This window comes from Dendropsophus ebraccatus, chromosome 15 (genome assembly GCF_027789765.1).
Source record: "Dendropsophus ebraccatus isolate aDenEbr1 chromosome 15, aDenEbr1.pat, whole genome shotgun sequence".
In the NCBI taxonomy this organism is placed as follows: domain Eukaryota; kingdom Metazoa; phylum Chordata; class Amphibia; order Anura; family Hylidae; genus Dendropsophus; species Dendropsophus ebraccatus.
The window spans coordinates 25,184,948-25,212,293 of NC_091468.1; the positions used below are offsets into that span (position 1 = coordinate 25,184,948).

Here is a 27,346-nt window from a genome sequence, read left to right on the forward strand (position 1 = left end):
TGAGTTCTGATGCGGGCGCATCTGTGCGCATCCGCATCAGAACTCCCCACTGCACACCATGGAGGGTGCGCCCGGAGCCGCTTGCTCCATAGTGTGCACTGATAGAGTTTTCTGTGGCCACTATTCAGTGAATATCGCCCGCAGAAAACTGACATGTCAGTTTCTCTCTGCGTCGCTACGGATCCTGGCCAGAGTGTATAACATGTGTATACACTCTGGCCTGGATCCCATAGACGGCAACGTAACGTATATTTCCGTACCCCCTACAGTCCATTAAATAACCTAGTTACTCTCATCTAGTCATGCATATATTCACTTGTCATGAACCTCTGATAAGCCTGTCTTTTTTTAACACTGGACACAAAAAAAAACAAAAAAACAATCAGGTTCAATATTTTTCCTACTTTGGGTGCATACGGTAGTCGGTTCCTGCAGTCATAGTATAAGTATATATAAGTACTCCTCATTAAGGCCGTCTATCAATTGTAGAAATTTAAATCAGTGACTGGCGACTGGTGCAATTTAACCTCTGCTGTTGACAGATCTATTTCTATTTTCTAGTTTGATGGCATCGGACAACCTATAAAAGATACTGCCTTGTTGTAAAAATTAAAAGGGTTATCCAGCGCTACTAAAACATGGCCACTTTCCACCTCTCTTGTCTCCAGATTGGTTGGGGTTTCAAACTCAGTTCCATTGAAGTAAATGGAGCTTTATTGGAAACCGCACCTGAACTGGAGACAACAGTAGGGGGAAAAGTGGCCATGTTTTTGTAGCGCTGGATAACCCCTTTAAGTAAGTGAGTGCTCATCTTACTTTGGAAACCATCAGCAAGTTGCTGTTGACAGATCTGCCTTTTCTATTTTGCACATGAGGGCTGACACAGTTGAGAGCAGAGAGCCCCAATGTCATCACGTACTGCTCTTAGGGTGCGTTCACACATACAGGATCTGCAGCAGATTTGATGGCCCAGATTTTAAAATCTGCTGCAGATCCTGTACGTGTGAACGCACCCTAAATATATATATTAGAGATAAGCACAACTTGCACAACTAGGATCGTTCAGCAATTCATTACTAGAGGCTGAAGAAGTTGGATGCTGCCTGGAAAACATGGATACAGCCATAGGCTATGTTAACACAACGTATGTTTTGCATAAATCACAGCCGTTGTTGCAATTTGCAACGACGGCCGTGATTTATGCAAAACATACGTTATATATGAATGAATGGAATCCCGGCCGGAGTGTATACACATATTATATGCTCCGGCCGGGATTTCAATGAGCTTCACGAAAAACTGACATGTCAGTTTTATGCGGCTGTTATTCATTAAATAGCGGCCGCACAAGCCTGACAAGTGAGACAATGGAGCGAGCAGCTCCGGCCACAAGTGCAGCGGTGAATTTGGATGTGGGCGCACATGGATGCATCTGAATTCAACAGAAATTAAGATAATCCGGCCGGGATGATCTTCACTAACACATGTCAAAGAACGGACAGTGTTATATGCTGTGTGAACCCGGCCATAGGCTGTATACATATTTTCCTGGACTCTCTAGTTCTGCATCCAACTTCTTACGCCACCCGTAATCAAATGTCAAATGATGAGATTCATGCATCCTCAAGTTGTGCTCATCTCTATTATATAACATTAATAAAGAAATGTGTTTCAAAATATAGTCCAGAATACCCCTTTAAGCAGTTGATGCCATGCTGAGATCAGTCAACAGCATTCTGCTGACTGTCTCTATTTGATTTTTATACAGGAAACAAAATGGATAAATACGTTGTATATTTAATGAGTGGATATGACCAATGATAATTAGAGGCGGAGCTTCAACATATACATATATTCAAGGCTCAATTGTGTTAGGTGGATCTATGTGGCACTTAGATCACGTATAGCCCCCATTACTTAAAGGGTTTGTCTGGGATAAAAAAAAAAAAAAAGGAATATCCACAGGCTGGTCTATGAATAATTGGTCAGCGGGGTGCTGATTTAGTTTTCTGACCTTACAACAGCCTAAAATATGGCAAGTGGCGCGCACCATTCACTCCAACAATCTGCAGGCTGATCTCTTTGTGGCCGCTATAAAAACACATCTTCCTCTATATTTGCTAATTTAACTGCTTGTTTATAGAAGAATGCCAATAAGGCGGCACATTATTCTGCCCTTGTCCGGAACAAACACAGCGGAAAATGAGAAATAAGAGATGCACAGAGTCACTTGGATGAGCGAATCCTACAAGGAGAGCCGCACAATTGTTTTCTGTAATTGGCAGTCTGGTTCCTGGAGCCCGCAGACAGCTTTCCATTGCCAACATGATAAGTGATGGCAGTCAGCGGGCCCAGCTGCCTCTGGCAGAACACGGCATCCTTCACAGCTGGGTACAAGGGAAGAGAACGCTGCAACGCTACCCAGTCCCACGGTACAGGAAGGTATACAGCAACAAGAGGTGGTGGTGGTGGTGCTGAGGGGGGTCTACACAATATTAGGAATGGGGGTTTTAATGTTTTGGAGGGAATAAAAAAAAAAAAGTATCATAACCCCTTTGCAAAAGTACATCACCATCTTTACAACAGGTCACAGGTCAATGCCAGGTGTGAACACCAGAGGGCACTGTGGAATAAAACAATTAAAACAAGTGGCTAATTCTATTCTAGCATCAATCTGAAAACAGGAAATCGGGGGGTCCAGGTGGGTTGTTTTCGGGGAGCTGTACACTTTAGGACAGGTGTATGGTGGATGGCTCTGCCATCTGCTGCACTAACATGCTTCATCCTGAATCATTTATTAAAGGTTCTATTATGGGGTCCCCAGATTTCAGGGGGTGCAGCTGGCAGGAATCCAGTGATTTGATGTTATAGCTTAATATGACGGCATGGTACACTGTCTATTGATTCCAATGACTCGCATGCTTCTTTCTGTTTCCACTGTAAGCTGTGTTACTTATGAAACAGGAGGATCAGGATGATCACTTGTATGTGGCCTTATTACTCCGCAGCTATCACAGCTATTGCCGAACAAATGCCTCATTGTTGGCTATGTGTCCTGCAACCTTTTGCAAAACTACAACTCCCATCGGGCACCGACAGCCTTCGGCTGTCAGGGCCCCAAAGGAAGTTGTAGTTTTGCACCAGCTGGAGAGCCGTCGGTTGGAAACCATTGCAGCAGAGGATACATATTACACAAAGAATGGACAAGGAACCAGCTCCCCTCCCCCATTCCCTGTATAGAAAGAAACCAATACTTGACCCAGAAAAGCAGCAGTGGCAGCAGCAGCCGGGTTGGCGTGCTCAGTGACTGGCGCAGCGTGGGGCTGGTGGATGCGGCAGGAGGGAGCGCACAGATAAGAGCCGTAATCAGCTTTGATTAATTACAGAAGCCGCTGCCATCAGGCCTGGCACGCCGGCGGTGAAGCCTCCGTATATGGCCGCACGATGGCATCTCCGGCTCACCTGCTCCCGCCTAAGAAGAAGGGAGCTCATTTTTTTTTAATAACTATAAAATAGAATAAAAAAAAAATAGCTATATTAAAAGATTTTTTTTTTGTCCTGTTGTCCCTGATTCGAGAAGCTCACTATGTTTCAGCTCCATGTACCCACTACATATTCATACCCCCAGCCCCTGGACCACTTAGTCTTGCAGGAGTGCCATGGTGCATGGGATGGAACTATAGACATGTATGTCACACGACTAAAGTAATGGCAGATGCAGCCGGATCATGTGACCAGCCCGAGGGGCCAAACTGAAAATGTTGGCATATAGAAAAGCTACTTAAAGGGGTTATCCAGCGCTACATAAACATGGCCACTTTTCCCCCTCTCTTGTCCCCAGATTGGGTGGAGTTTCAAACTCAGTTCCATTGAAGTAAATGGAGCTTAATTGCAAACCACACCTGAACTGGAGACAAGAGGGGGGGGGGGGAAGTGGCCATGTTTTTGTAGCGCTGGATAACCCCTTTAAGGGTAGCTTCACATGTCCGGGATTCACAGAGGATTTCACGCTGCGAGTTTGCACCGAAATCCGCTGCAAATCCTGGTACTGTGAACTTCCATGGGGTTAAATACCCACAGTGGAATGTTCACTAAATGAGTGGGTATGTAACCCCATTGAAGATCCCAGTACCAGGATTCTCAGCAGATTTAGCTGCAAAGTAGTGACATGCTCCCACCTCCCCTGCTCCAGCTCTGTTGTCAGTATCCCACAGGTTCCCTCAGTCCCAGATGCTTCTGAGTCTGAGCGGAGACCTTGCATGTGACCTGTTGGAGCCGCTTAGTCAGTTGTCCGAGGCAGGAGCCCAATACGACCGCTGACTAGCTTAGCGGGCCCGGCCAGGTCTCCACTCAGAAGCGGCCGGGACCTGATCTGTGGGATACCGGCACCAGAGCTGGAGTGGGGGAGGTGAGAGCATGTCACTTTCTTTCATCCTCCTCTTCCTCGGCCTTCTGACAAAAATCACCCCAGTCCAGAGTTCTCCTTTAAATAGGCCCCAAACGTCCAACAAATAAAATGAAGCACATGGACATAAGACAGTTATAATATAATGTAATATATCATATCAGAGGGAAAAAACCTTCTTTCTCCAGACAGGATTAAAACTCCAGACAGGACAGGGGAAATCTACAGAAAGAGACTAGTGATTGTTCCAGTAAGTGTTACATGTGTCAAAGTGTGAACTTACAGCTTACACTACTCAGTACTGCTATAAAATCCCCTCCATGTTGATGCGGACTACTTTGCTTAATGTTAAATCTTCATAGCTTAGACTGCTTAGTAAAACTCTATACAGTTATCTGTGCTGCTGCTTCTAGTAAGTGTACATATTACACAACTCAATACTGTGTTATGATGCAATCCATGCTATAGCTTTTCTAGTAAGTGTTATACCTCCCCCTGTACTGCATTCACAGCTTAGCCTTCACAGTACTGCTCTATAATGTCATCTATGCTGCCACTTCTAGTAAAAGTTATATCTACATTTGCTGCATTTCTAGCTTACTCTGATCAGTACTAATTTATAATGTCTTTCATGCTGTAGCAAGTAACAGCTTACACGCTGCTCAATACTGCTCTATATTGTCCTCCATAATGTGGCTTCTTCTAGTATTTTATCTCCCCCCTGTGCTGAATTCACAGCTTAGACTGCTAAGTACAGCTTTATTATGCCATACATGCTGTTGTTTCTCCTATTGTTACATCCCCCCAGTGCTGCACTCACAACTGCTCAGTACGGATCCATGCTGCTATTTCTTCTAGTAAGAGCTATATGTACCGCAATGTTGAATTCACAGCTTACACTATGATGTCATCCATGCTTTAACTACTTTTGGTAAGTTAAATCCAACCCCAATGCTGCAGCTTACAATGCTCAGTACAGCTCTGTAATGTCCTTCATGCTACTTCTGAGGGTGTATGAAAGAATATTTGGGAGCAGTATCTTCATTTCTGTATGTGCAGTATATTAGGCCAACTACACTACCTTTTCAGACAGGACCTCAAAGTTGTCATACCGATGCTTGCACCAAATGAACAGCACTAGTCCATACTGACCTCAGCACATCTGATTGCAGGACATTCCGGCAAGGAGGAGTCTAAGAGTCCAACCAATCAAATAATAAGTCAGCAAACCCTACCATAACCTAGGCATGACCCGTGCACTAACCCCTGCCTACATACCCATATACCCTCCTTTGGTCTCAGGCCATATCAGCCAATCATAAACATTTCCTCTCTGCAGTCACCTTGGATCCTGTGGGATCGCTATTCCCATTCTGCAGCTGAGCCTTTTAGAGGCGTCTGGGTAACTCCCACCAGTCATCGCTCTCTCTTATTTTCGCAGAATTAGAAAGCAGATTCGATGCCTGCGACTATATTTGCCGTCCTATTTTTAGAGTAAAATAATGTTCATGGCTAAGTTTTCTTCTCCCCCGGGGATCGGAGACTGCCAAGAACCAAAATTAATTCACACGAAAGCCACCGGGGATAAAAGTCGTCATCGAAACAAAGATTTTCTGCTGAACCATGTAAACACCATCTCCGGGACGACCGCGAGGAAAACAGACGGCACGCCATTTCTTTCTTTATTTTCCTCTCGGTTCTTGGAATTAAAGGACAGAGACAGTTTTGGGATTGTGCTGCGTTTATGTGATCCCTGACCTTATGACTCCACCATGGGGTCAAAGATGGAAATTTATGACTCCGCTATTTAACCTCGTATCCCTCTCCCATCCTCATTTATCTTCAGGAGTCCTGGGTACATAGAGTACAACATGACACAGATTCTCCGGTTTTTGCAGTTTTCCAACACACTTTCTCACTATTAGGAAGATCTCTGTTTGCTGCTGGTGAAACAAACATCCTTGTCTGTAACTAGAGGCTGAAACCTGAACAGATCTTATGCCTAGCACAGATGAGGGTTTGCTACAGTTGGATCCAGTTAAAGGGGTTGGCCACTTTATAGTAAAATTGTTCACTATATTGTATACAGTATTAGTAAGTGTACCCATAGCCCTTACTGACAGCAGCTCCCTGTGTACCTCATAGCCTAGAGGAGGGGAGTCTGATTTTAGCTCTGTACTGCCCTGCAATGTCTTGAGTCTATTCATAAGATGGCTGACATGGAGAATCACGTGACAATGCTCCGCCCCCTGTGTCCTTTATAGGCATAAACAGGCTCAGTACCATGCCCCGCCCCCAAGTGTCCAACACTCAGCCTATGGTGGATACGGGGGGGGGGGCGGGGGCATGGCCACAGTCACATGCTTCTCCATGTCGGCCATTTTATGGACAGACTCACCACAGAGTAGGGCAGCACAGCCTGATTTTAGCTCTATGAGGTACACAGGGTGCTGTTGTCAGTATGTACAGTGAGTACAGTTACTAATACTATACAATGAGCAATTTTACTATAAAGTGGTCAACCCCTTTTAAATAGCCTGGCCTCCAGACTGACACACCGTAACAAACTAGGATAGACTGAGGTTACACACCCTCGGATGTGAGATATATAGAGATAAATCCAGGTGGGGGGGAACTGCTATGAACTTTAATTCAGATTTTAACCCTAAGAATAAAAACGACATTTGCAAATCACTGAACAGTAGCTATAGCTTTGAGCATTATAGAGATCAGCTAATACCTCTCCTGAAATACTCTGTCCTGCTGAAATCATTTCCACTATCTAATCTCCGCCCATTCCTGAGCAGTCACAATCAATGATCATGAATTTCTCTGGTCCCTGCAAGGTGAAAGACCCTGTATGTTTACAGTGCCTATACTCTGTATAGCGATGTCACATTGCCAATATGTGTAAAGACCCTATTACACGGACCGATTATCGGCCATATTCGGCCGATAATCGTTCCGTGTAATAGAAGACAACGATCAGCCGACATGTACGATGTCGGGTGATCGTTGCAGTCGTTTGTCTTGCAACATATTTAAAGATAAACGTCTGTGATAGCAGCGACCTGCTGTAATCGCCCCGCGGAATAGGAGCGGCAGCAGCAGACCACCGCTATCCCTTATGGTCTGCCTGGACGATCTAGCGGTCACTCGGGCACCCCCCCACACACACACACACCTCCCTGCGGTCCCCCTGTACTCACCCGCTCGCTGCCGACGCGTGTAATAGCAGAGGCAGCCCCATGTAATAGGGACTTAAGGCTCTGTTCACACTACATCTGTGATGTCTGTGTGCCATAGGATTTAAAGTCACCCGGCATTGTTATTTTGGCAGTTTCTTGGGCGTTTACATTTATTTGCTGAAATGAAAAGGCACAGACCTATGTGTAGGATTGTGTGAAATAAACTATAGAAATCATAGCCATCCAGCGGAGGTATCCATCAGGTAGTCCACGATCTATAGCCCCCGGCTGCTGCGGCCTCTATAGCCCTCGGCTGCTGCGGCCTCTATAGCCCCCGGCTGCTGCCCTCTCTATACCCCCCGGCTGCTGGGGTGTGACGTGCCCGATACACTTACCTTCTCTCAGACGATGCACGATAAAGGTGAAGCCCGTAGTGCGCGGGTGCAGGACGTATTCAAACTTCTCAAGAGCGTTCTTCTCTGCAAAGTCATGGCTGCGGGCTTTGGTATTTTCTAAACAAAAAGTAAAACATTTATAAATCTTATTTAAGGAACCTAAACTTTTCATAAAAGACTCCAAAGACGCGATCCTCAGGGATCTGGGGAAAACAAAGGAAAACCTAAGACGTACATAAAATGTCACAATATATAATATGATGAATGACCGCTGTCTGTATAAGCATACTATATATGTAGCATACTATATACAGGATGACAGGATGGAGGAGACCAATGGGCTTAGTAGGCAAGTAATATGTACTATATGGAGGAACAGTAACATGTACTATATGGAGGAACAGTAACATGTACTATATGGAGGAACAGGGGGGACAGTAACATGTTCTATATATGGAGGAACAGTGGGTACAATAACATGTACTATATAGAGGAACAGGGGGTACAATAACATGTACTATAAAGAGGAACAGGGGGTACAGTAACATGTATTATATAAAGGAACAGGGGGGACAGTAACATGTACTATATGGAAGAACAAGGGGGACAGTAACATGTAATATATGGAGGAACAGGGGGGACAGTAACATGTACTATATTAAGGAACAGGGGGGACAGTAACATGTACTATATGGAGGAACAGGGGGGACAGTAACATGTACTATATGGAGGAACAGGGGGTACAGTAACATGTACTATATGGAGGAACAGGGGGTACAGTAACATGTACTATATGGAGGAACAGGGGGGGACAGTAACACTATATATGGAGGAACAGGGGGGACAGTAACATGTACTATATGGAGGAACAGGGGGGACAGTAACATGTACTATATGGAGGAACAGGGGGGACAGTAACATGTACTATATGGAGGAACAGGGGGGACAGTAACATGTACTATATGGAGGAACAGGGGTGACAGTAACATGTACTATATGGAGGAACAGGGGGGACAGTAACATGTACTATATGGAGGAACAGGGGGGACAGTAACATGTTCTATATATGGAGGAACAGGGGGGACAGTAACATGTACTATATATGGAGGAACAGGGGGGACAGTAACATGTTCTATATATGGAGGAACAGGGGGGGGCAGTAACATGTTCTATATATGGAGGAACAGGGGGGGGCAGTAACATGTTCTATATATGGAGGAACGGGGGGGGGGGGCAGTAACATGTATTATATAAAGGAACAAGGGGGACAGTAACATGTATTATATAAAGGAACAGGGGGGACAGTAACATGTACTATATGGAAGAACAAGGGGGACAGTAACATGTAATATATGGAGGAACAGGGGGGACAGTAACATGTACTATATTAAGGAACAGGGGGGACAGTAACATGTACTATATGGAGGAACAGGGGGGACAGTAACATGTACTATATGGAGGAACAGGGGGTACAGTAACATGTACTATATGGAGGAACAGGGGGTACAGTAACATGTACTATATGGAGGAACGGGGGGGGGCAGTAACATGTTCTATATATGGAGGAACAGGGGGGACAGTAACATGTACTATATGGAGGAACAGGGGGGACAGTAACATGTACTATATGGAGGAACAGGGGGGACAGTAACATGTACTATATGGAGGAACAGGGGGGACAGTAACATGTACTATATGGAGGAACAGGGGTGACAGTAACATGTACTATATGGAGGAACAGGGGGGACAGTAACATGTACTATATGGAGGAACAGGGGGGACAGTAACATGTTCTATATATGGAGGAACAGGGGGGACAGTAACATGTACTATATATGGAGGAACAGGGGGGACAGTAACATGTTCTATATATGGAGGAACAGGGGGGGGCAGTAACATGTTCTATATATGGAGGAACAGGGGGGGGCAGTAACATGTTCTATATATGGAGGAACGGGGGGGGGGCAGTAACATGTTCTATATATGGAGGAACAGGGGGGGGCAGTAACATGTTCTATATATGGAGGAACGGGGGGGGGGCAGTAACATGTTCTATATATGGATGAACGGGGGGGGGGGGGCAGTAACATGTTCTATATATGGAGGAACAGGGGTGGACAGTAACTGAGAATTATATATAACTATTGAACAAGCACCAAACATAAAAAAAATTGAATAATAAATTCACCATGTAACAAAAGCCCTAAAAATGTGAATCAATTATCTGATGTCATGTAATATCCAACAAATGTCGCCATAAAAACTACTAGACACCACCTTGATGAAGAGAGCACCATCTCAGGCCCTAATGGGTGTTTTGCCCTTCAGCTTCCTCAGGGGATACTGGGGTGAATTGAAGGAACTAAGCAAAATAAGCAACAGCTGAAGGAACTAAGCAAAATAAGCAACAGCTGTGACCTGTAAAGGAATAATATTAAGGAAACATAAGACTGGGGGGTGTACAAGCAGAATAGTGAGTGCAGCTCTGGACTATAATACAGGATGTAACTCAGGAACCGCACAGGATAAGTAATGTAATGTATGTACACAGTGACCCCACCAGCAGAATAATGAGTGCAACTCTGGAGTATAATACAGGAAGTAACTACGGATAAGTTCTGGACAAGTAACCTAATGTATGTACACTCTAATTATAAAGTTACTGAAATGGTGAAAAGGGACATAAATTCAGCTCTGACTATGTCATTCACAAGACTGTCAGCCAAGCAGAGGGAGCAGCAATATCAAACTAGTGCATCCTATATGATGTGTTCGGATTGCTTTGACCTTTCATTTTGAACATTCTTATTTGGCAGGATCGGTTCTACAACACAACAAAGGTCAATTATGGCAACTAATTCCCCATTTCATATAAAGCAGTGGGTTGCATCTTATGACGTGCACAATGCCGCAGTTTGCTCCTGGCACAATGTCGATAACCGTAGAATGATGATTAATGGAAGACGGAGCCAACAGCCATGAATCAATGGAAAAGTCTCTTCTTGTTCAAGAGTAGATGGATGGATAGATAGATAGATAGATAGATAGATAGATCTGATATTATACAGCTTTACCCTCCAATCTGTTACATCATTGTTGGCAGGTGGTCCTGAGTCATAAAATCCGTATTTTTTTCCAGATGTCCACAGTGTCCCGTGTGTATATATATATATATATATATATATATATATATATATATATATATATATATATAAATAATCATGATTTTCCACTTCTTACATAATGGCAGGAACACAGGTGTAAAATGTAATATCAGAGAAATAATGATGGAAAAAAATCCCCAAGAGAGGACACAACCAGCACTTTAAATAGAATTTCTTAAGCATGGGACGTGAGGTTATATAACTATAGCCACTAGAATCTGACTGGTGGGGGTCTGGTTCTGTTGTAATACAGATGGAGGGCAGGTGCTGGTCACTGTGAAGATGAATAAGAGCTGGGATATGTTATATTCAGGCTCACATCCATCACCCCTGATGGACCATGGGAGTTGTTGGGTACTGTGTACTATACAAGTACTGAATACAAAGCAAAACTTGCCTCAGGGGCAAATAACCGCAGCACTGACGCCTTCTATGTTGTCTGGATCAACGTCCAGGGAGCTAGATCTGCTAAAATTATAGGAGATGTTTAATGAAGTGTGGTATTTACAAAGTTGCTTCTTCAGTCTTAAAAAGGCCTATGTTTTTAACGTTTTTGGAATATTTTTATATGCCTAAATAAAGATCACAAGTTTTATGGGAGCTGTGGACTTTCTGCTCTTTACTACGATATAAGTAATGTCCAATCATTAAGGAGTCTGTCTACTGCGGCCATAGACTAAAATACAGACCATACAACCACCTAACCTGTGCACCAAAATACAGATCTTACACCAGATCACAGAGTAAATACAGACCCCCAAAGCCGCCAAGTACACCCCAAAATAAATCTTATCAGTTGAGGTCCTTCTACAGTAACAGGATCTGCCCACACTTCATCATGTCACCTTATTAGTGCAGGTCCTTCTATGGTAACAGGATCTACACACACTTGGTCATGTGATCAGTGCAAGTCCTTCTACAGTACCAGGACCTGCCTACACTCCGTCATGTGACCTCATCAATGCAGGTCATTCTACAGTAACAGCACATGCCCATGCTGCATCATGTGACCTTATCAGTGGAGGTCCTTTTACAGTAACAGGATCAGCCCACAATTGGTCATGTGACCTTACTAGTGCAGGTCCTACTAAAGCAACAGGACCTGCACACACATGGTCATGGAACCTTACTAGTGCAGGCCCTTCTATATAACAAGTTACACTGATATTTTTTGTACAGGGATAAAAGCACATTACTGTTTCATTTATTTGCCATGATTGCAGATACAATGAACAGTAAATCCCAGATGGTCAGTTTCAGCAGAGTTCCCTGCCGCCATCTTATTAGTAGTGGCCCCAGGGCCCCTATATTAATGTGGCTTGGGTCTGATAGTTATAGCCTGGGCATAAACAGCCTAGACTTAGGACTGATACACTGGAGCAAACCATCAGGGATGGGCACAGCTGTCCATGTATTTCGTTCTAAGCAGATTATTTAGATTAGTTACAATTGTAGCAAATCCTTAGCTGTGAAGTATTAGGTCTTTACAGAGATATCAGCCTCTGCATGTACAAAAGAAAGATCTAGAAAGTATGTCGGGAGAAGGAATAAATTTTCATATACACAAAGAATAACCTAAATTTGCTGAAACCGGAAAATCCCTTTCATTTACAACCCCAGCTCTAAGAATAGAATAAACTCCGGCGGTATACAGATATTATATATGTATGTAAACAGCAGAGAGGAAATCACGTCTAGACGAGGGATTCCTGTAATCTTCAGAATCATAAAGAAAATGCAACCGGCAACATTGTGATTCAGGATTATATTATATAGAAAATCCAATATTACCACAAAAGACTTTCATCTCTCTCCACATCTCAGGACAATAGGATGGGCAGAAGGGAATGCTGTACTGGGGCAAACCGGGATAATACATATGAGAGGAAAGAGTCCCATTCAGGTGTCTAAGTCCACCCAAAGAGTCCATGATTAAAGGGGTTGTCCACTTTATAGTAAGATAGTTCAGTGCATAGTATTAGTACTCACTGCAATTACTGACAGCAGCTCCCTGTGTACCTCATAGAGATAAAAATCAGACTTCCCTCCTCCAGGCTCTGCTGTCCTGCTCTGTGGTGATTCTGTCCATAAGATGGCTGACATGGAGGAACATGTGACCATGCCCCGCCCCTAAGTGTTTAACACTGAGCCTGTATATGCCTAAGGCGGACACTGGGGGCGGGGCATGGTCACAGGCTCCTTCATGTCGGCTATCTTATGGACAGACTTACCACAGAGCAGGACAGCCCAGCCTGGAGGAGGTGTGTCTGATTTTAGCTCTATGAGCTGCTGTCAGTATATACACTATAGGGTATAGTTAATACTGTACACTGAACTATTTTACTGAAAAGTGGCCAACTCCTTTAACTTCAATGGACACCATACAATGAGATTTTATTGTGCAGTATTTCACAGTGGATCCACGCTTAGAGTATGAACTATACTCCAGAGCTGCACTTACTATCCTGCTGGTGCGGTCACTGAATACATACATTACATTACTTATCCTGTATCCTGTACAGCCTATATTATACTCCAGAGCTGCGCTCACTATTCTGCTGGTGGTGTCACTGGGTACATACATTACTTATTCTGTACTGATCCTGAGTTTCATCCTGTATTATACTCCAGAGCTGCACTCACACAAACACTACTTATTCAGTGTTACAGACTCGGGCCTTTCTTATCTGGTGTCTGGAGTAATTATTATTCCCTCGGCATTAAGTCGCAGTCTCTCCAGTATATTCGGCGGTGCAGTCTGCTGTGGTACATGCTGTTCTACCCTGACATTGTAAATCCATTGTGTTCACAATAACCCGCCTGTAAATAGATAAGTGCCTCCACGTTCTAAGATCTGACTGCATTTTAATGGATCCGCAGCTCACATATTCCAGGAAGAAGCTCGATTCTGTCCGGACTCTTACTGTCACACACAATGGACGCTGCAAAGGTTTCACGTGAACTTTTCTCAAACAAATGAAGGAGGATAAAAAAAATAAAAAGTCAATAAATCAGACTGAGGCCGAGAGAAAACACTGTGTACCGGAGAAGCGTTAAGAGCATCAATTATAACCGAGGTGACAAAAGCGCATTTCATGCGAGGGTCTGGCACAAGACTTTTATAGCGCTAAGGTGTAATTCACTCTGGGCGTGCAATCCTATAATAAACACACAAGACACCAAACAACCCCTCCCCACCCCGAAACCTTAACTTCCCTGAATATGGATTAAAAGACACTAAGTTTAGTCAACAAAAAATAATAAAAACAAAGTTTTCTCTGGTGGTCTTAAAGGGGCACTTCATAGTAAAAAAGAAATAGTTTTTAAAGGGGTTATCCAGGGGAAAACCTTTTTCTTTCAAATCAACTGGTTTCAGAAAGTTATATAGATTTGTAAATTACTTATTTAAAAATCTAAAGTCTTCCCATATTTATCAGCTGCTGTATGTCCTGCAGGAAATGTTTTCCTTTCAGTCTGACACAGTGCTCTCTGCTGACATGTCTGGCCGAGACAGGAGATGCGCAGATCAGGAGAGTTTTTTTTATGGCTATCTGCTGCTGATCTGTCTCGAACATAGGTGGCAGCAGAGAGCACTGTATCAGACTGAAAAGAAAACAATATTTCCAGCAGGACAGACAGTAACTGTATGGAAAGACTTGAGATTTTTAAATAGAAGTAAATTACAAATCTATAAAACTTTTTGAAACCAGCTGACAGCTGGACAACGCCTTTAGATCAACTAATGTCCGAAAGTTATACAGATTTGTAAATTACTATTGTATTCTTTCCAGTCTGACCCAGTGCTCTCTGCTGCCACCTCTGTCCATGTCAGGAACTGTCTAGAGCAGTAGCAAATCCCCATAGAAAACCTCTACTCCTGTGTAAAAGGGACTGTTTGGCTTATCATAAAGTAAATAAGCCGCACTAACATTGCAGGGATTGTTCAAGCAGCCCAACCAAACAATTGATTGAGCCACATAAAGGCTCTCACTGATCGGAACTTGTCTACAGTATTACATCAGGCCACATAAAGGGGCCCTAACACGTTATTTCATAATGGGCTAGGATAATGTCCCCATTAATGAATCTTGAACAGAAGAAAGGTTTACATGTAAGGGAGTATTCCCACATTCCGTAAATACTGACGATGTGCTACAGAATGGAATTCAGAGCTCCCGGCATCATCATTCATTATGATGCCGGAAGCTCCGAAACTAATAGAATTAAACATTGCATCATTACAGTAGCATGAAAACTTTAAAAGCTTCGGAGCTCCCGGCATCATAATGAATAATGAGGACTTGAATACCGTATACCATACTGTAGCACATTGTCCATTTTTACAGACCTTGTGAATGGTAGAATACGGGTTAGTAGGATAGAGTCTAGAATAATGTCTACTCCTCCGTGGTAGACGATGGGTTTGCAGGGGATTCCCTGGTAGCTTAAGGATTGGGTATGTAAGTGGTGTGATGATTTTGTAAAAAGATGTTGCTATGTGAATAACAGGGTGAAAAAATACGGAAAAATCAAAGCCAAAAAAAAAGTCAAACGGCTCTAAAGAACAATAAAAAGCTGAGTATTAACCACAGTGATGTGAAAGTACATGGTGACCCTGCCTGGGGGAGAGCGTCCCTACAATACTGATCTCTGAAGATGATAAAGTCACATCTAACGCCATTCTGGAGCAGAACACTATCTAAAAGCCCTTATGTCTGTTCTTTTCAAATAAATGGATCAGATAACAAAAGGACAGGACTTTACTACATTAGATCAGGTTCAGTTTAGGGCTCTGTTCAAATCTGCATGGTGGCTTCAGTTCCGAACACACATCACAAAAGGGTCTGCTGGAGTTTGCTGCTCAATGAACCCCAATGGGGTGGGGGTCCACTAAGTTCTGTCGAAGTGAGAGAAAATCTGTATGTACAAAAGTTTAAAATCAGTACAAGAATATAACTACTATAATACGGACAAGAAGAGAAAATAGCGCTGCACCTCACACCTATGGCTGATACTAATGCTTCTCAGCTACATTTAAAAACCAACTCCAGGATGTTGGTATATAATTTGATCAAACCATATTGCCCCATGTACCAGCGTGCAGGTCTCCTGGCTCACATGGGTCCCTACACTAACTCACCACTGTGTGAGTCAACGTCCGCTATCCCCGCAAGGCGTGCACAACCAGGGAAGGGAGGCCATAGAACGGCCCTGCAACCCCACTGTCACAGGACCAATACCCAGAGGCCCCCGTAAATCCCAGCAGGCACCGCCGGCGGAGAAAGCTGTCACCAAACAACACAAGTGTGAACAAGGTCTAAAACACTCACCACACTCCAGCAGGTAGAATGGAAAGGATAGGAGGTACAAGTCATGTGTGCACAGGTGTCTCCTGCTATTTGCGGTCATGTGGGTCTTACCAGGAGGAGTGTAAACACTGAGAAAAGGGAGGAATGTAAAATACGGACAAGAAGAGAAAATAGCGCTGCACCTCACACCTATGGCTGATACTAATGCTTCTCAGCTACATTTAAAAACCAACTCCAGGATGTAGGTATATATAATTTGATCAAACCATATTGCCTCATGTACCAGCGTGCAGGTCTCCTGGCTCACATGGGTCCATACACTAACTCACCACCATGTCAGTAAGCAACCGTATTTTACATTTCTCCCTTTTCTCAGTGTTTGCACTCCTCCTGGTAAGACCCACATGACCGCAATTAGCAGGAGACACCTGTGCACACATGACTTGTACCTCCTATCCTTCCCATTCTACCTGCTGGAGTGTGGTGAGTGTTTTAGACCTTGTTCACACTTGTGTTGTTTGGTGACAGCTTTCTCCGCCGGCGGTGCCTGCTGGGATTTACGGGGGCCTCTGGGTATTGGTCCTGTGACAGTGGGGTTGCAGGGCCGTTCTATGGCCTTCCTTCCCTGGTTGTGCACGCCTTGCGGGGATAGCGGTCGCTGACTCACACAGTGGTGAGTTAGTGCAGGGACCTATGTGAGCCAGGAGACCTGCACGCTGGTACATGGGGCAATATGGTTTGATCAAATTATATACCAACATCCTGGAGTTGGTTTTTAAATGCAGCTGAGAAGCATTAGTATCAGCCATAGGTGTGAGGTGCAGCGCTATTTTCTCTTCTTGTCCGTAGTGTATAACTACTATAATACTGCTCCTATATACAAGAATATCTATATAATAAAAATGAAAGTCTGTCTGTCTGTCCCAAATAGACTTCCAAACGCCTGAACCGTTTGACCCCAAATTTGGCACATAGATACCCGGGAAGGTTATTGCGAAGGTCCCGTCCCCGCCAGATGTACAGGAGAGGAGGGGGAGGGGGAAGAGTGGCGCCCCATAGAGATGGATGGATAAATCTCCACACTGCAAACACAGGTGATATAATTAGCTGCATGTCTCCAGCAGTAAACGGCAGTTGGGAGCCTTAGCAACCAATAGGATTACTGCTTTCATTTTCACAGGGAGCTGTGGTTGCTAGGGCAGCTGCCTCACAACATCCACAGAAATAACAGGTAGACCCCCTACTCCATCTATACAGTACATATATCCAGGACCCCCTACTACATGTATACAGTACATGTATACAGGACCCCCTACTCCATCTATACAGTACATGTATATACAGGACCCCCTACTCCATCTATACAGTACATGTATACAGGACCCCCTACTCCATCTATACAGGACAGTATTACCAGCTGCTGATGCCCTAAGCACTAAACCTGAGGACACCCCATCCTCACTCACCAATTAGCATCAGGATAGGTAGGTAATAGCTCCAGACATCACATTTAACACCGCCACACCAAGCCTGACCAATACCGTCATACTGTGACTGGATAACACTGTCATACCAGACCTGACCCTTACCGCCATACTGTGACTGGGTAACACTGTCATAACACACCAGACCTGACCAATACCAACATACTGTGACTGGATAACATCGCCACACCTGACCAATACCGCCATACTGTAACTGGATAACACCGCCACACCAGGACTGACCAATACCACCTTACTGTGACTGGATAACTCTGTCATACCAGACTTGACCAATACCGCCATACTATGACTGGATAACACTGCCATACCAGACCTGACCAATACCGCCATACTGTGACTGAATAACATTGCCATACCAGACCTGACCAATACCACCATACTGTGACTGGAAAACACCGCTATACCAGACCTGACCAATACCGCCATACCCCTCTCGAAAAGACACCAGATTTTCTGGCAAGTCTGAACGGGAGGGTACTGCCCCTCTGCAAGGTGCTACCCTACGCACCAGACCATGGGTGCCTAATGGTAAATACGACCCTGCAGGTATACAGGACCCCAAAATTATACACTACAGGTGCACAGGACCTCCACCAACTATATACTACAGGTATACAGGACCCCAAACTTTACACTACATGTATACCGGACCCCAAAACTATACACTACAGGTATACAGGACCTCCACCAACTATATACTTCAGGTATACAGGACCTCCACCAACTAAATACTACAGGTATACAGGACCCCAAACTATATACTACAGGTATACAGGACCCCAAACTATACACTACAGGTATACAGGACCCCAAACTATATACTATAGGTATATAGGACCTCAAAACTATACACTACAGGTATACAGGACCTCCACCAACTCTATACTACAGGTATAAAGCACCTTCACCAACTCTTTACTACAGGTATACAGTACCCCCAAACTTTACACTATAGGTATACAGGACCTCCACCAACTATATACTACAGGTATACAGGACCCAAAACTATACACTACAGGTTTACAGGAACCCAAAACTATTCACTACAGGTATACAAGACCTCCACCAACTATATAATACAGGTATACAGCACCCCCACCAACTCTATACTACAGGTATACAGGACCCCAAAACTATACACTACAGGTATACAGGAACTCCACCAACTATATACTACAGGTATATAGGACCCCAAACTATACATTACAGGTATACAGGACCCCAAAACTATACACTACAGGTATACAGGACCTCCACCAACTCTATACTACAGGTGTACAGAACCCTCAAACTATGCACTACAGGTATACAGGACCCCCGAACTATATACTACAGGTATACAAGACCTCCACCAATTATACACTACAGGTATCTAGGACCCTCAAACTATAAACAACAGGTATACAAGACCTCCTCCAACTATACATTACAGGTACACAGCACCAACTATATACTACAGGTATACAGGACCCCCGAACTATACAGTACAGGTATACAGGACCTTCACCAACTATAAACTGCAGGTATACAGGACTTCCCTCAACTAAACACTACAGGTATACAGCCCCCTCAAATACACACTACAAGTATACAGGACCCCCCCAACTATACACTATAGGTATACAGCCCGCCCCAACTACGCACTACAGATATGCAAGACCCCTAAAAACTATACACTGTGGGTATACAGAACCCCTCCAACTATGCACTACAGGTATACACTAATTCCACTGATTAACTCAGATGAAACAATACCTTTAGCTTGGCCTCCTGGGCACCTTAGAACAAATCTAATTATCACACTGACACTTTATACCCGGGCAGCGCCAGGTACATTTTCTAGTAATTACTATAATACTGCTCCTATATACAAGAATATAACTACTATAATACTGCTCATATATACAAGAATATAACTGCTATAATACTGATCCCTATATACAAGAATATAACTACTATAATACTTCTCCTATATACAAGAATATAACTACTATAATACTGATCCCTATATACAAGAATATAACTACTATAATACTGCCCCCTATATACAAGAATATAACTACTATAATACTGCTCCTATATACAAGAATATATATATCTTGTGACCACACAGTCCTCTGACAGCAGCCCTGCTTTTCTATTCTAGCCTGTTGTACTACGCTGCTGCATTATAAGGGATCTATAGTTCCTTCCTGTATCTACAAATTGCTGCTGTTTTTCAGGTTTATGTCGTTACTGCCTCTCTAGACGTGCCTGCTTGCCATCTTCTCCCTTCCTTGCCTGCACTTTGTGTCCATGAATAAATGGAAGACCCCACTACTTTTGGGTGAGTGCCATATGTCTCTTTCTTTTTACGATTATAACTACTATAATACTGCCCCTATACACAAGTGCTATAATACTGCCCCGATATACAAGAAGATAACTACTATAATACCGCCCCCTATATACAAGAATATAACTACTATAATACTGCTCCTATATACAAGAATATAGCTACTATAATACTGCTCCTATGTACAAGAATATAACTACTATAATACTGCCCCCTATAAACAAGAATGTACTATAACTGCTATAGTACTGCTTGTATCCCATGATATTAGGAGTACAGTATATGTGGGCTGAATCAGGCTCCTCGCTGAGATTCTCGGTTGAAGCAATTACATGTAGTGTCCATTCCAGGGTCTGACTAGCACCAAACATTATTAATAATTTGTCATCTTTACTTAAGTGCAGACATTTACAATATGACAACTTTCAGATGTTTCTTCTCCTCCTGCCAAGCTCATTCTTTCTATCCTGGTCACAACTAATCTGTAAAATAAGAGTTGACCCATTTCTGTCTCCGTCATTGGACGATTTCTGCCTCTAAATTCGCTCCTCAGCCCCATCTGCGGGGTTCGGGACAAGATGTACAGCTTGGCTTTCCGTGAAGAGGAGCCAGCTGGCCAATGTCCGTGTGACCGATGAGAGGACTTGTTGCCCTTCTCCGGAATCACTGTGCGAGTACGAAATCTGGAAATCTTATTGGAACAAGGACGTCTCGGCAGTAGCCTTAAACAAACACACATTTCATCTCCGCAGAGTTTGTGTTGGAACAACATTAGAGATGTAGGAAGATACAAATTTGGTTGAGGGATTTTTATAAAAACTTCCCTCCTTTGAAGTGGACGATAAAGACACGAGACAAGTTGTCTCTAACCCAAGATGCTTCCTAGACTCTCCGAGACGTTTCACTTGGAAAGAACCCATAAAACATGAATAGATGCATCTGCTCTCTCCAATCCCACAAAAATAATTAAGGAAATTTAAAGAAATATTTTGGGTAAAAAAAATAAAAATAAATGAATGGAACTCACTCAGCTTATATTAGTCCCTATCAGACAATGAAAAAATAATTGTGTAGTCACTAAGCCTCTTTCTGTGCATGGACAGGTCTTCGGTGATCATGATATGACCGGGCATGGGTAGGTGTATGACTTTTGTGATATGGACCGAGCATGGGTGGGTGTATGAGGATCATGATATAGACTGGGCATGGGTGGGTGTATGATGTTTGTGATATGGACTGGGCATGGGTGGGTGTATGAGGATCATGATACGGACTGGGCATGGGTGGGTGTACGAGGATCATGATATGGACTGGGCATGGGTGGGTGTACGAGGATCATGATATGGACTGGGCATTGGTGGGTGTATGATGTTTGTGATATGGACTGGGCATGGGTGGGTGTATGAGGATCATGATATGGACTGGGCATGGGTGGGTGTATGAGGATCATGATATGGACTGGTCATGGGTGGGTGTATGAGGATGATAATATGGACTGGACAAGGGTGGGTGTATGAGGATGATAATATGGACTGGACATGGGTGGGTGTATGAGGATCATGATATGGACTGGGCATAGGTGGGTGTATGAAGATCATGATATGGACTGGGTATGGGTGGGTGTATGATGTTTGTGATATGGACTGGGCATGGGTGGGTGTATGATGTTTGTGATATGGACTGGGCATGGGTGGGTGTATGAGGATCATGATATGGACTGGGCATGGGTGGGTGGGTGTATGAGGATCATGATATGGACTGGGCATGGGTGGGTGGGTGTATGAGGATCATGATATGGACTGGGCATGGGTGGGTGTATGAGGATCATGATATGGACTGGGCATGGGTGGGTGTATGAGGATCATGATATGGACTGGACATGGGTGGGTGTATGAGGATCATAATATGGACTAAACACGGGCTGGTCTACAAGGAACATGACATGCACTGGGAGTGGTAGGTCTATGATGATTATGGTGTGCACTAGACATGGGTGGCTCTATGATTATCAACTTCTTCAACCTCCAGTAATAAAATGTTGATTGGGCACCGGGCAAGGGGGGGTGTTTAAGATGATCATAGCATGCACTGGGCATGGGCAGGTCTATGATGATCATGGTATGCACTGGGCATGGGCAGGTCTATGATGATCATGGTAGGCACTGGGCATGGGTCTAAAATGATTATTAGATGTTTGTTCTAGGGTTCTCTCCTGACACACCAACGCCAATTCAATCAATGAAGAAGAAAACGTGACTCATCTGAGAAGGCAACCAATGCTTTCAATACTGCTGTGAACATTAAAGCCTTTTCAGCTGATCAAAGGAGCGGTAACCATCTGTCGACTCAAGAGCCCGATACACAGTAGGGATCACTGATCTGTAGTGTACAAGGGATAGTGTCATGAAGAAAAATAAGTCTAGAGTCTAAGCCCTGCACCGTCTAGGTTGGCCTATTCCAATGGATGCGGAGGGGGCCTCGATGGTGATAACGTTACGGGGGGAGGGCCTATGATACCAATGTGGGCGGAGATAAGAGGTTCCATGGTTGTTAAGTCCCACCCGGACGGCACTGTCCACCAACAATCCCATGAGTACTGGCAGTTGGTGTTCACGTCACATGCAAGCAAGTGGGATTGTGGGAAAGCATCTGCACTGTTGCCTGGCAACAGCAGGGTAACAGTTCAGAGAGGAAACCAGGAAGTGATCAGATGAATAGGGACGATAAATGGTGCAGTGATGTATGCTGTTCTCATTTACATATTACATATTATACATATATATATATATATATATATATATATATATATATATATATGTGTGGTCTACACCTGATTATACCTTCTTTTCTTCCTGACACTACCCCTTTAAGGTGGCTACACAGCTTGACTACTGATTGTTCACCCCCAGTTTAATCTCCCGACCGCCATCGGTCCTATCCTTACACAGAAGCATTCGGCCCAGCTGAATGCTCCTGTATTGTCTATGGAAAGTACAGCCCAGGCCCGGACTGATAATCTGGCAGGCCGGGCAAATGCCAGCTGGGATGCTCAGATTATCAGTCGGAGGGCCGCCGACCAGCCCCCCTGCTAAGTAAACCACCAGTCACCACGCGCTCACACCCCCCTGTGACTATACTATGTGGGGGCTGGCTACACAGAGACCTATACTATTTGGGGGATACAAGAAGGGGGGAATAATATGTTGTGGCTATACTATGTGGGGGCTACAAAGGGGGATATACTATGGGCGCTACACAGGGGGAAGGGCTACACTATGTGGGGGGCCTATATTATGTGGGACTGCACAGGGCATCTATATTATGTGTGGGGGGCTATATGCCTGACCACTATTTGGAGGCGCATATTGGGCCTGACTGCTTATGTAGGAGCACAGAGGAGGCACTGTTACTGTGTAAAGCAATGGGGAATATAAGGTTATAATGAGGTATAAGGTTAGGATGATGCTGGAGTGTGAAGCCTAAAGTGTTTGTCTCGCAGATTCTGGAGAGAAGAGTCATGGCTGGAAAAATCTTCATGATGGGCTGAGCCAGATGGAAAGAAAAGGAAAAAACAGACAACTTTGACTACCAAAAAGTCACTTATGATTCATGTAGGAAAACGCCTCCTGTAAGTCACTGGATGTAACTGCACAATCATGCATAATCACTTTTTGGGTGCATTTACACGTACAGGATCTGCAGCAGATTTGATGCTGGGTTCCGTCATTGAGTAACAAAACTATCTGCAGCATCAAATCTGCTGCAGATTCTGTATGTGTGAACACACTCTTAAGGTCTGTAGATCCTTTGTATAGCTGGATCTCTACAGTACCTCTATTTGGTCACTGCTAGAGATGAGTGACCTTACAGTAAGTTTAGGTTCACATGAACCCAAATGCTCTGAACTTCATCTCTATGCTGAGGTAGAATATTGCATTTTATATATTGATGGTATAAAGGGAATATTATTAATAGACAGTACAGCAGTATTATCCAGTCACTGTATGGTATGTCTGTATTATTTGTCCTGTGTATACTTATTTTATTGGTAATACTTGTGTTCGTGTAGTGGATTTTATTTAGTGACAGTATAGTGGTATTAGTCATGTTGTTGTGATGATGGTAGTTGAGGTATTATCTTTTACTTTTATACTGTAATAATGGTAGTATCAGTCTCTTTATAATAGATTGGCCAGTAACAGTAATGATGATATTCGCTTCCTGTATACTGGTGTTTTTTTTGTATAATAGCTATTTAGAGATATACAGTATTATCATGCATAGAAAATTGTCTTACCAGTGCTAACATTATACAGGATATGTGTAATATTATTCTACATATCCTAAAAATTTCCCTAGAACCCTACTTATATATATATAATATCACTGCTGTAACCTGTTGTTGCATGATAGATAGATAGATAGATAGATAGATAGATAGGAGACAGATAGATAGATAGATAGATAGATAGATAGATAGGAGATAGATAGATAGATAGATAGATAGATAGATAGATAGATAGGAGATAGATAGATAGATAGATAGGAGATAGATAGATAGATAGATAGATAGATAGATAGATAGATAGATAGATAGGAGATAGATTAGGAGATAGATAGATAGGAGATAGATAGATAGATAGATAGATAGATAGATAGATAGATAGGTAGATAGATCGATAGATAGATAGATAGATAGGAGATAGATTAGGAGATAGATAGATAGATAGATAGACTTGGCACCATATCTGTCAATAAAAATGAGTTGCAATACAACACAACACGACCTAAGTGTGATATGGTATGTGGGCTGGAGGGGTGTGAGTGCCAGGGCTGATTTTCAGTCCCAGTCCGGCCCTGGTACAGCCGACAATATTCTAAAGTGTATGGGGATCTTTAGGCAAGTCTGGTGCCCCTGGGTCATTTTGGTGGTGATCTCCCCTCCACTGTACCTAATCGTCCGACCTTGTACACCTTCAAAGCCGATGGTCATTTCTCAGGTCAATGACATGGTGCTCCTCGGTCTATTCACTCTGCTCACTTGTGCCATTTGTGCACTCACCATTCACTTTCACCACAGCAGTCCGAGAACAGTTTACAGACTGTGTGGTGTCAGAAATACAGCTTCCCTTGTCTGAAAACTGACAATCACCCCTTATTACAACCCTAATAAATCGCCCCTTTTACCAATGACAGCAGCAAGGGATATATGAGCAGACTATCGCACCCCCTCTATACCCACCGAGCTGCTCACCACATGACTCCTTCATGAGCTGCACGCCAGATACTATATATAGCAAACAGACAAGTAGTAATATCCTATTAGGTGGCGGACAGATCTGCTGCGCCAGCACAACACGACGCGTCATGGGTGAATATGTACTAATAGCCCACATGGGGAAAGGACGACACAAGGGGATAAAGCTTCTATTAATATTCCACTGTTTGCGTTGGCGTCTCTCTTGCCTGCTAACTCTGATAGACAGGTAGAAGCTTAATCTGGTGACGCTCTGTATAAAGCCTGAGATAGTCCGCCCATCCCCCCGTTCCATCCGTTGTCTTCCTTCTCAATGAGCGGCATTATAGATTAGTTGTCACTTACGCAAATGGACTTGGCTGTGAGCGGGGAGAATCCTGGCACGTTTCTCCTCTCCTTTGTCGGCTTTACTCCCCGCGGTACTTACAATTCAGTAAACTGGCTCCGAGTCGCTGGGTTTTTGGAAAATGCAACTAAACAGAGCACGTGAAATGAATGAATCTCCTCTGCCTGCGCCCGGCCGCGCCATTGGCAGAAAGAAGGCTGCTCTGATGTAGCCAAAAATTCACATTTATACAAAGTTATATTCCACTACCCACTTATAGGTGACCTTGCAGCAGAACTTGGCCTCCATGATGAATGAAAACGCCACATTACCCATAATCCTCAGTGTTTGTACCTGACCTTGCAGCAGAACTTGGCACATGTAGGCGATATCTGTACCTTACCAACAATCAAGGACCGTGACTGTAGCGTCAATACATAAAAAGCTAAAACATGTGGAACCCTTACAGCTGTAGGTTTGTTACAGTGTATTGGCAACTGTCCACTGTATGGCCTGTAACGTGAACGGATCAGTTACCAAATGACTACCAACCTGTTAGGTCTGTTCCTTCCGGAAAGATCAGAAGCTGAAGAGGTTCCTTAATGTCACAAAAATAATCCAGCATGGCTTCAAAATGGCTCTTATCTTCTTCCCACTTCCTGTGAATGAAGATGAAGGCAGCGACCTGCATGGCCCAACCTGGAGGAGACAAGAACAAGACGGCATCAGAGGAACATGCAGAGAACGGAGCGCTGCACTTCACACCTATGGCTGACATTAATGTCTCTCATTTACAAACCAACGCTAGGATGTTGGTATATAATTTGATAAAACCATATTGCCTCATGTACCACGTGCAGGTCCCCTGGCCCACATGAGTCCCTACACTAAATCAACAATGTGTTGGTCAGCGACCGCCAACCCCGCAAGGCAAGCGACAACGGGGAGGGGGGGCCCCAGAATAGCCCTGCAATCCCAGTCACAGGACCAAACCCACTGGGCCCCCCACACACCCCATCCCGCAGGCAACGCCGGTGGAGAAGGCAACCGCCTAGCAACACAAGTGTGAAAAAAGGCATCAGCTCCAGTCATACATAAGAGGCAGTAATATTATAATATATAGTAATAGTTAATACTCTTATTATTATTATAATTGTTATAGTAGTTATATTCTTGTATATAGGGGCAGTATTAGGCTATGTTCACACTACGTAAAAGTACGGCCATTGTTGCCATCGGCAACAACGGCCGTACTTTGTGCAGTGTGGATCATTGCCTATATTTCTATGGGATCCCGGCCAGAGCTTATACACATCGTATACGCTCCGGCCGGGATCCCACGCGGACCCGCAAATAACTGACATGTCAGTTTTCTGCGGCCGCAATTCAATGAATTGCGGCCGTAGAAAACCCTGTCAGTTCACACAATGAAGCGAGCGGCTACGGCCGCTTGCTTCATTGCG

At 43.9% G+C, this 27,346-nt stretch overlaps 1 protein-coding gene across 4 annotated transcripts in view; it reads right to left on the minus strand.

The window, feature by feature from the left end:
* Nucleotides 1–27,346, minus strand: part of LCLAT1 (lysocardiolipin acyltransferase 1) — an 85,602-nt gene that overhangs the window by 31,476 nt on the left and 26,780 nt on the right. For 3 of the 4 annotated variants that reach the window (XM_069954476.1, XM_069954474.1, XM_069954475.1), the window contains exons 4-5: nucleotides 26,436–26,582; nucleotides 7,989–8,105 (exon numbers count right to left, since the gene is read on the minus strand). In XM_069954476.1, the coding sequence (XP_069810577.1) occupies nucleotides 7,989–8,105; nucleotides 26,436–26,582 (264 nt within the window). The remainder of the gene's footprint in view (nucleotides 1–7,988; nucleotides 8,106–26,435; nucleotides 26,583–27,346) is intronic. The other variant, XM_069954477.1, reaches the window with a different exon arrangement.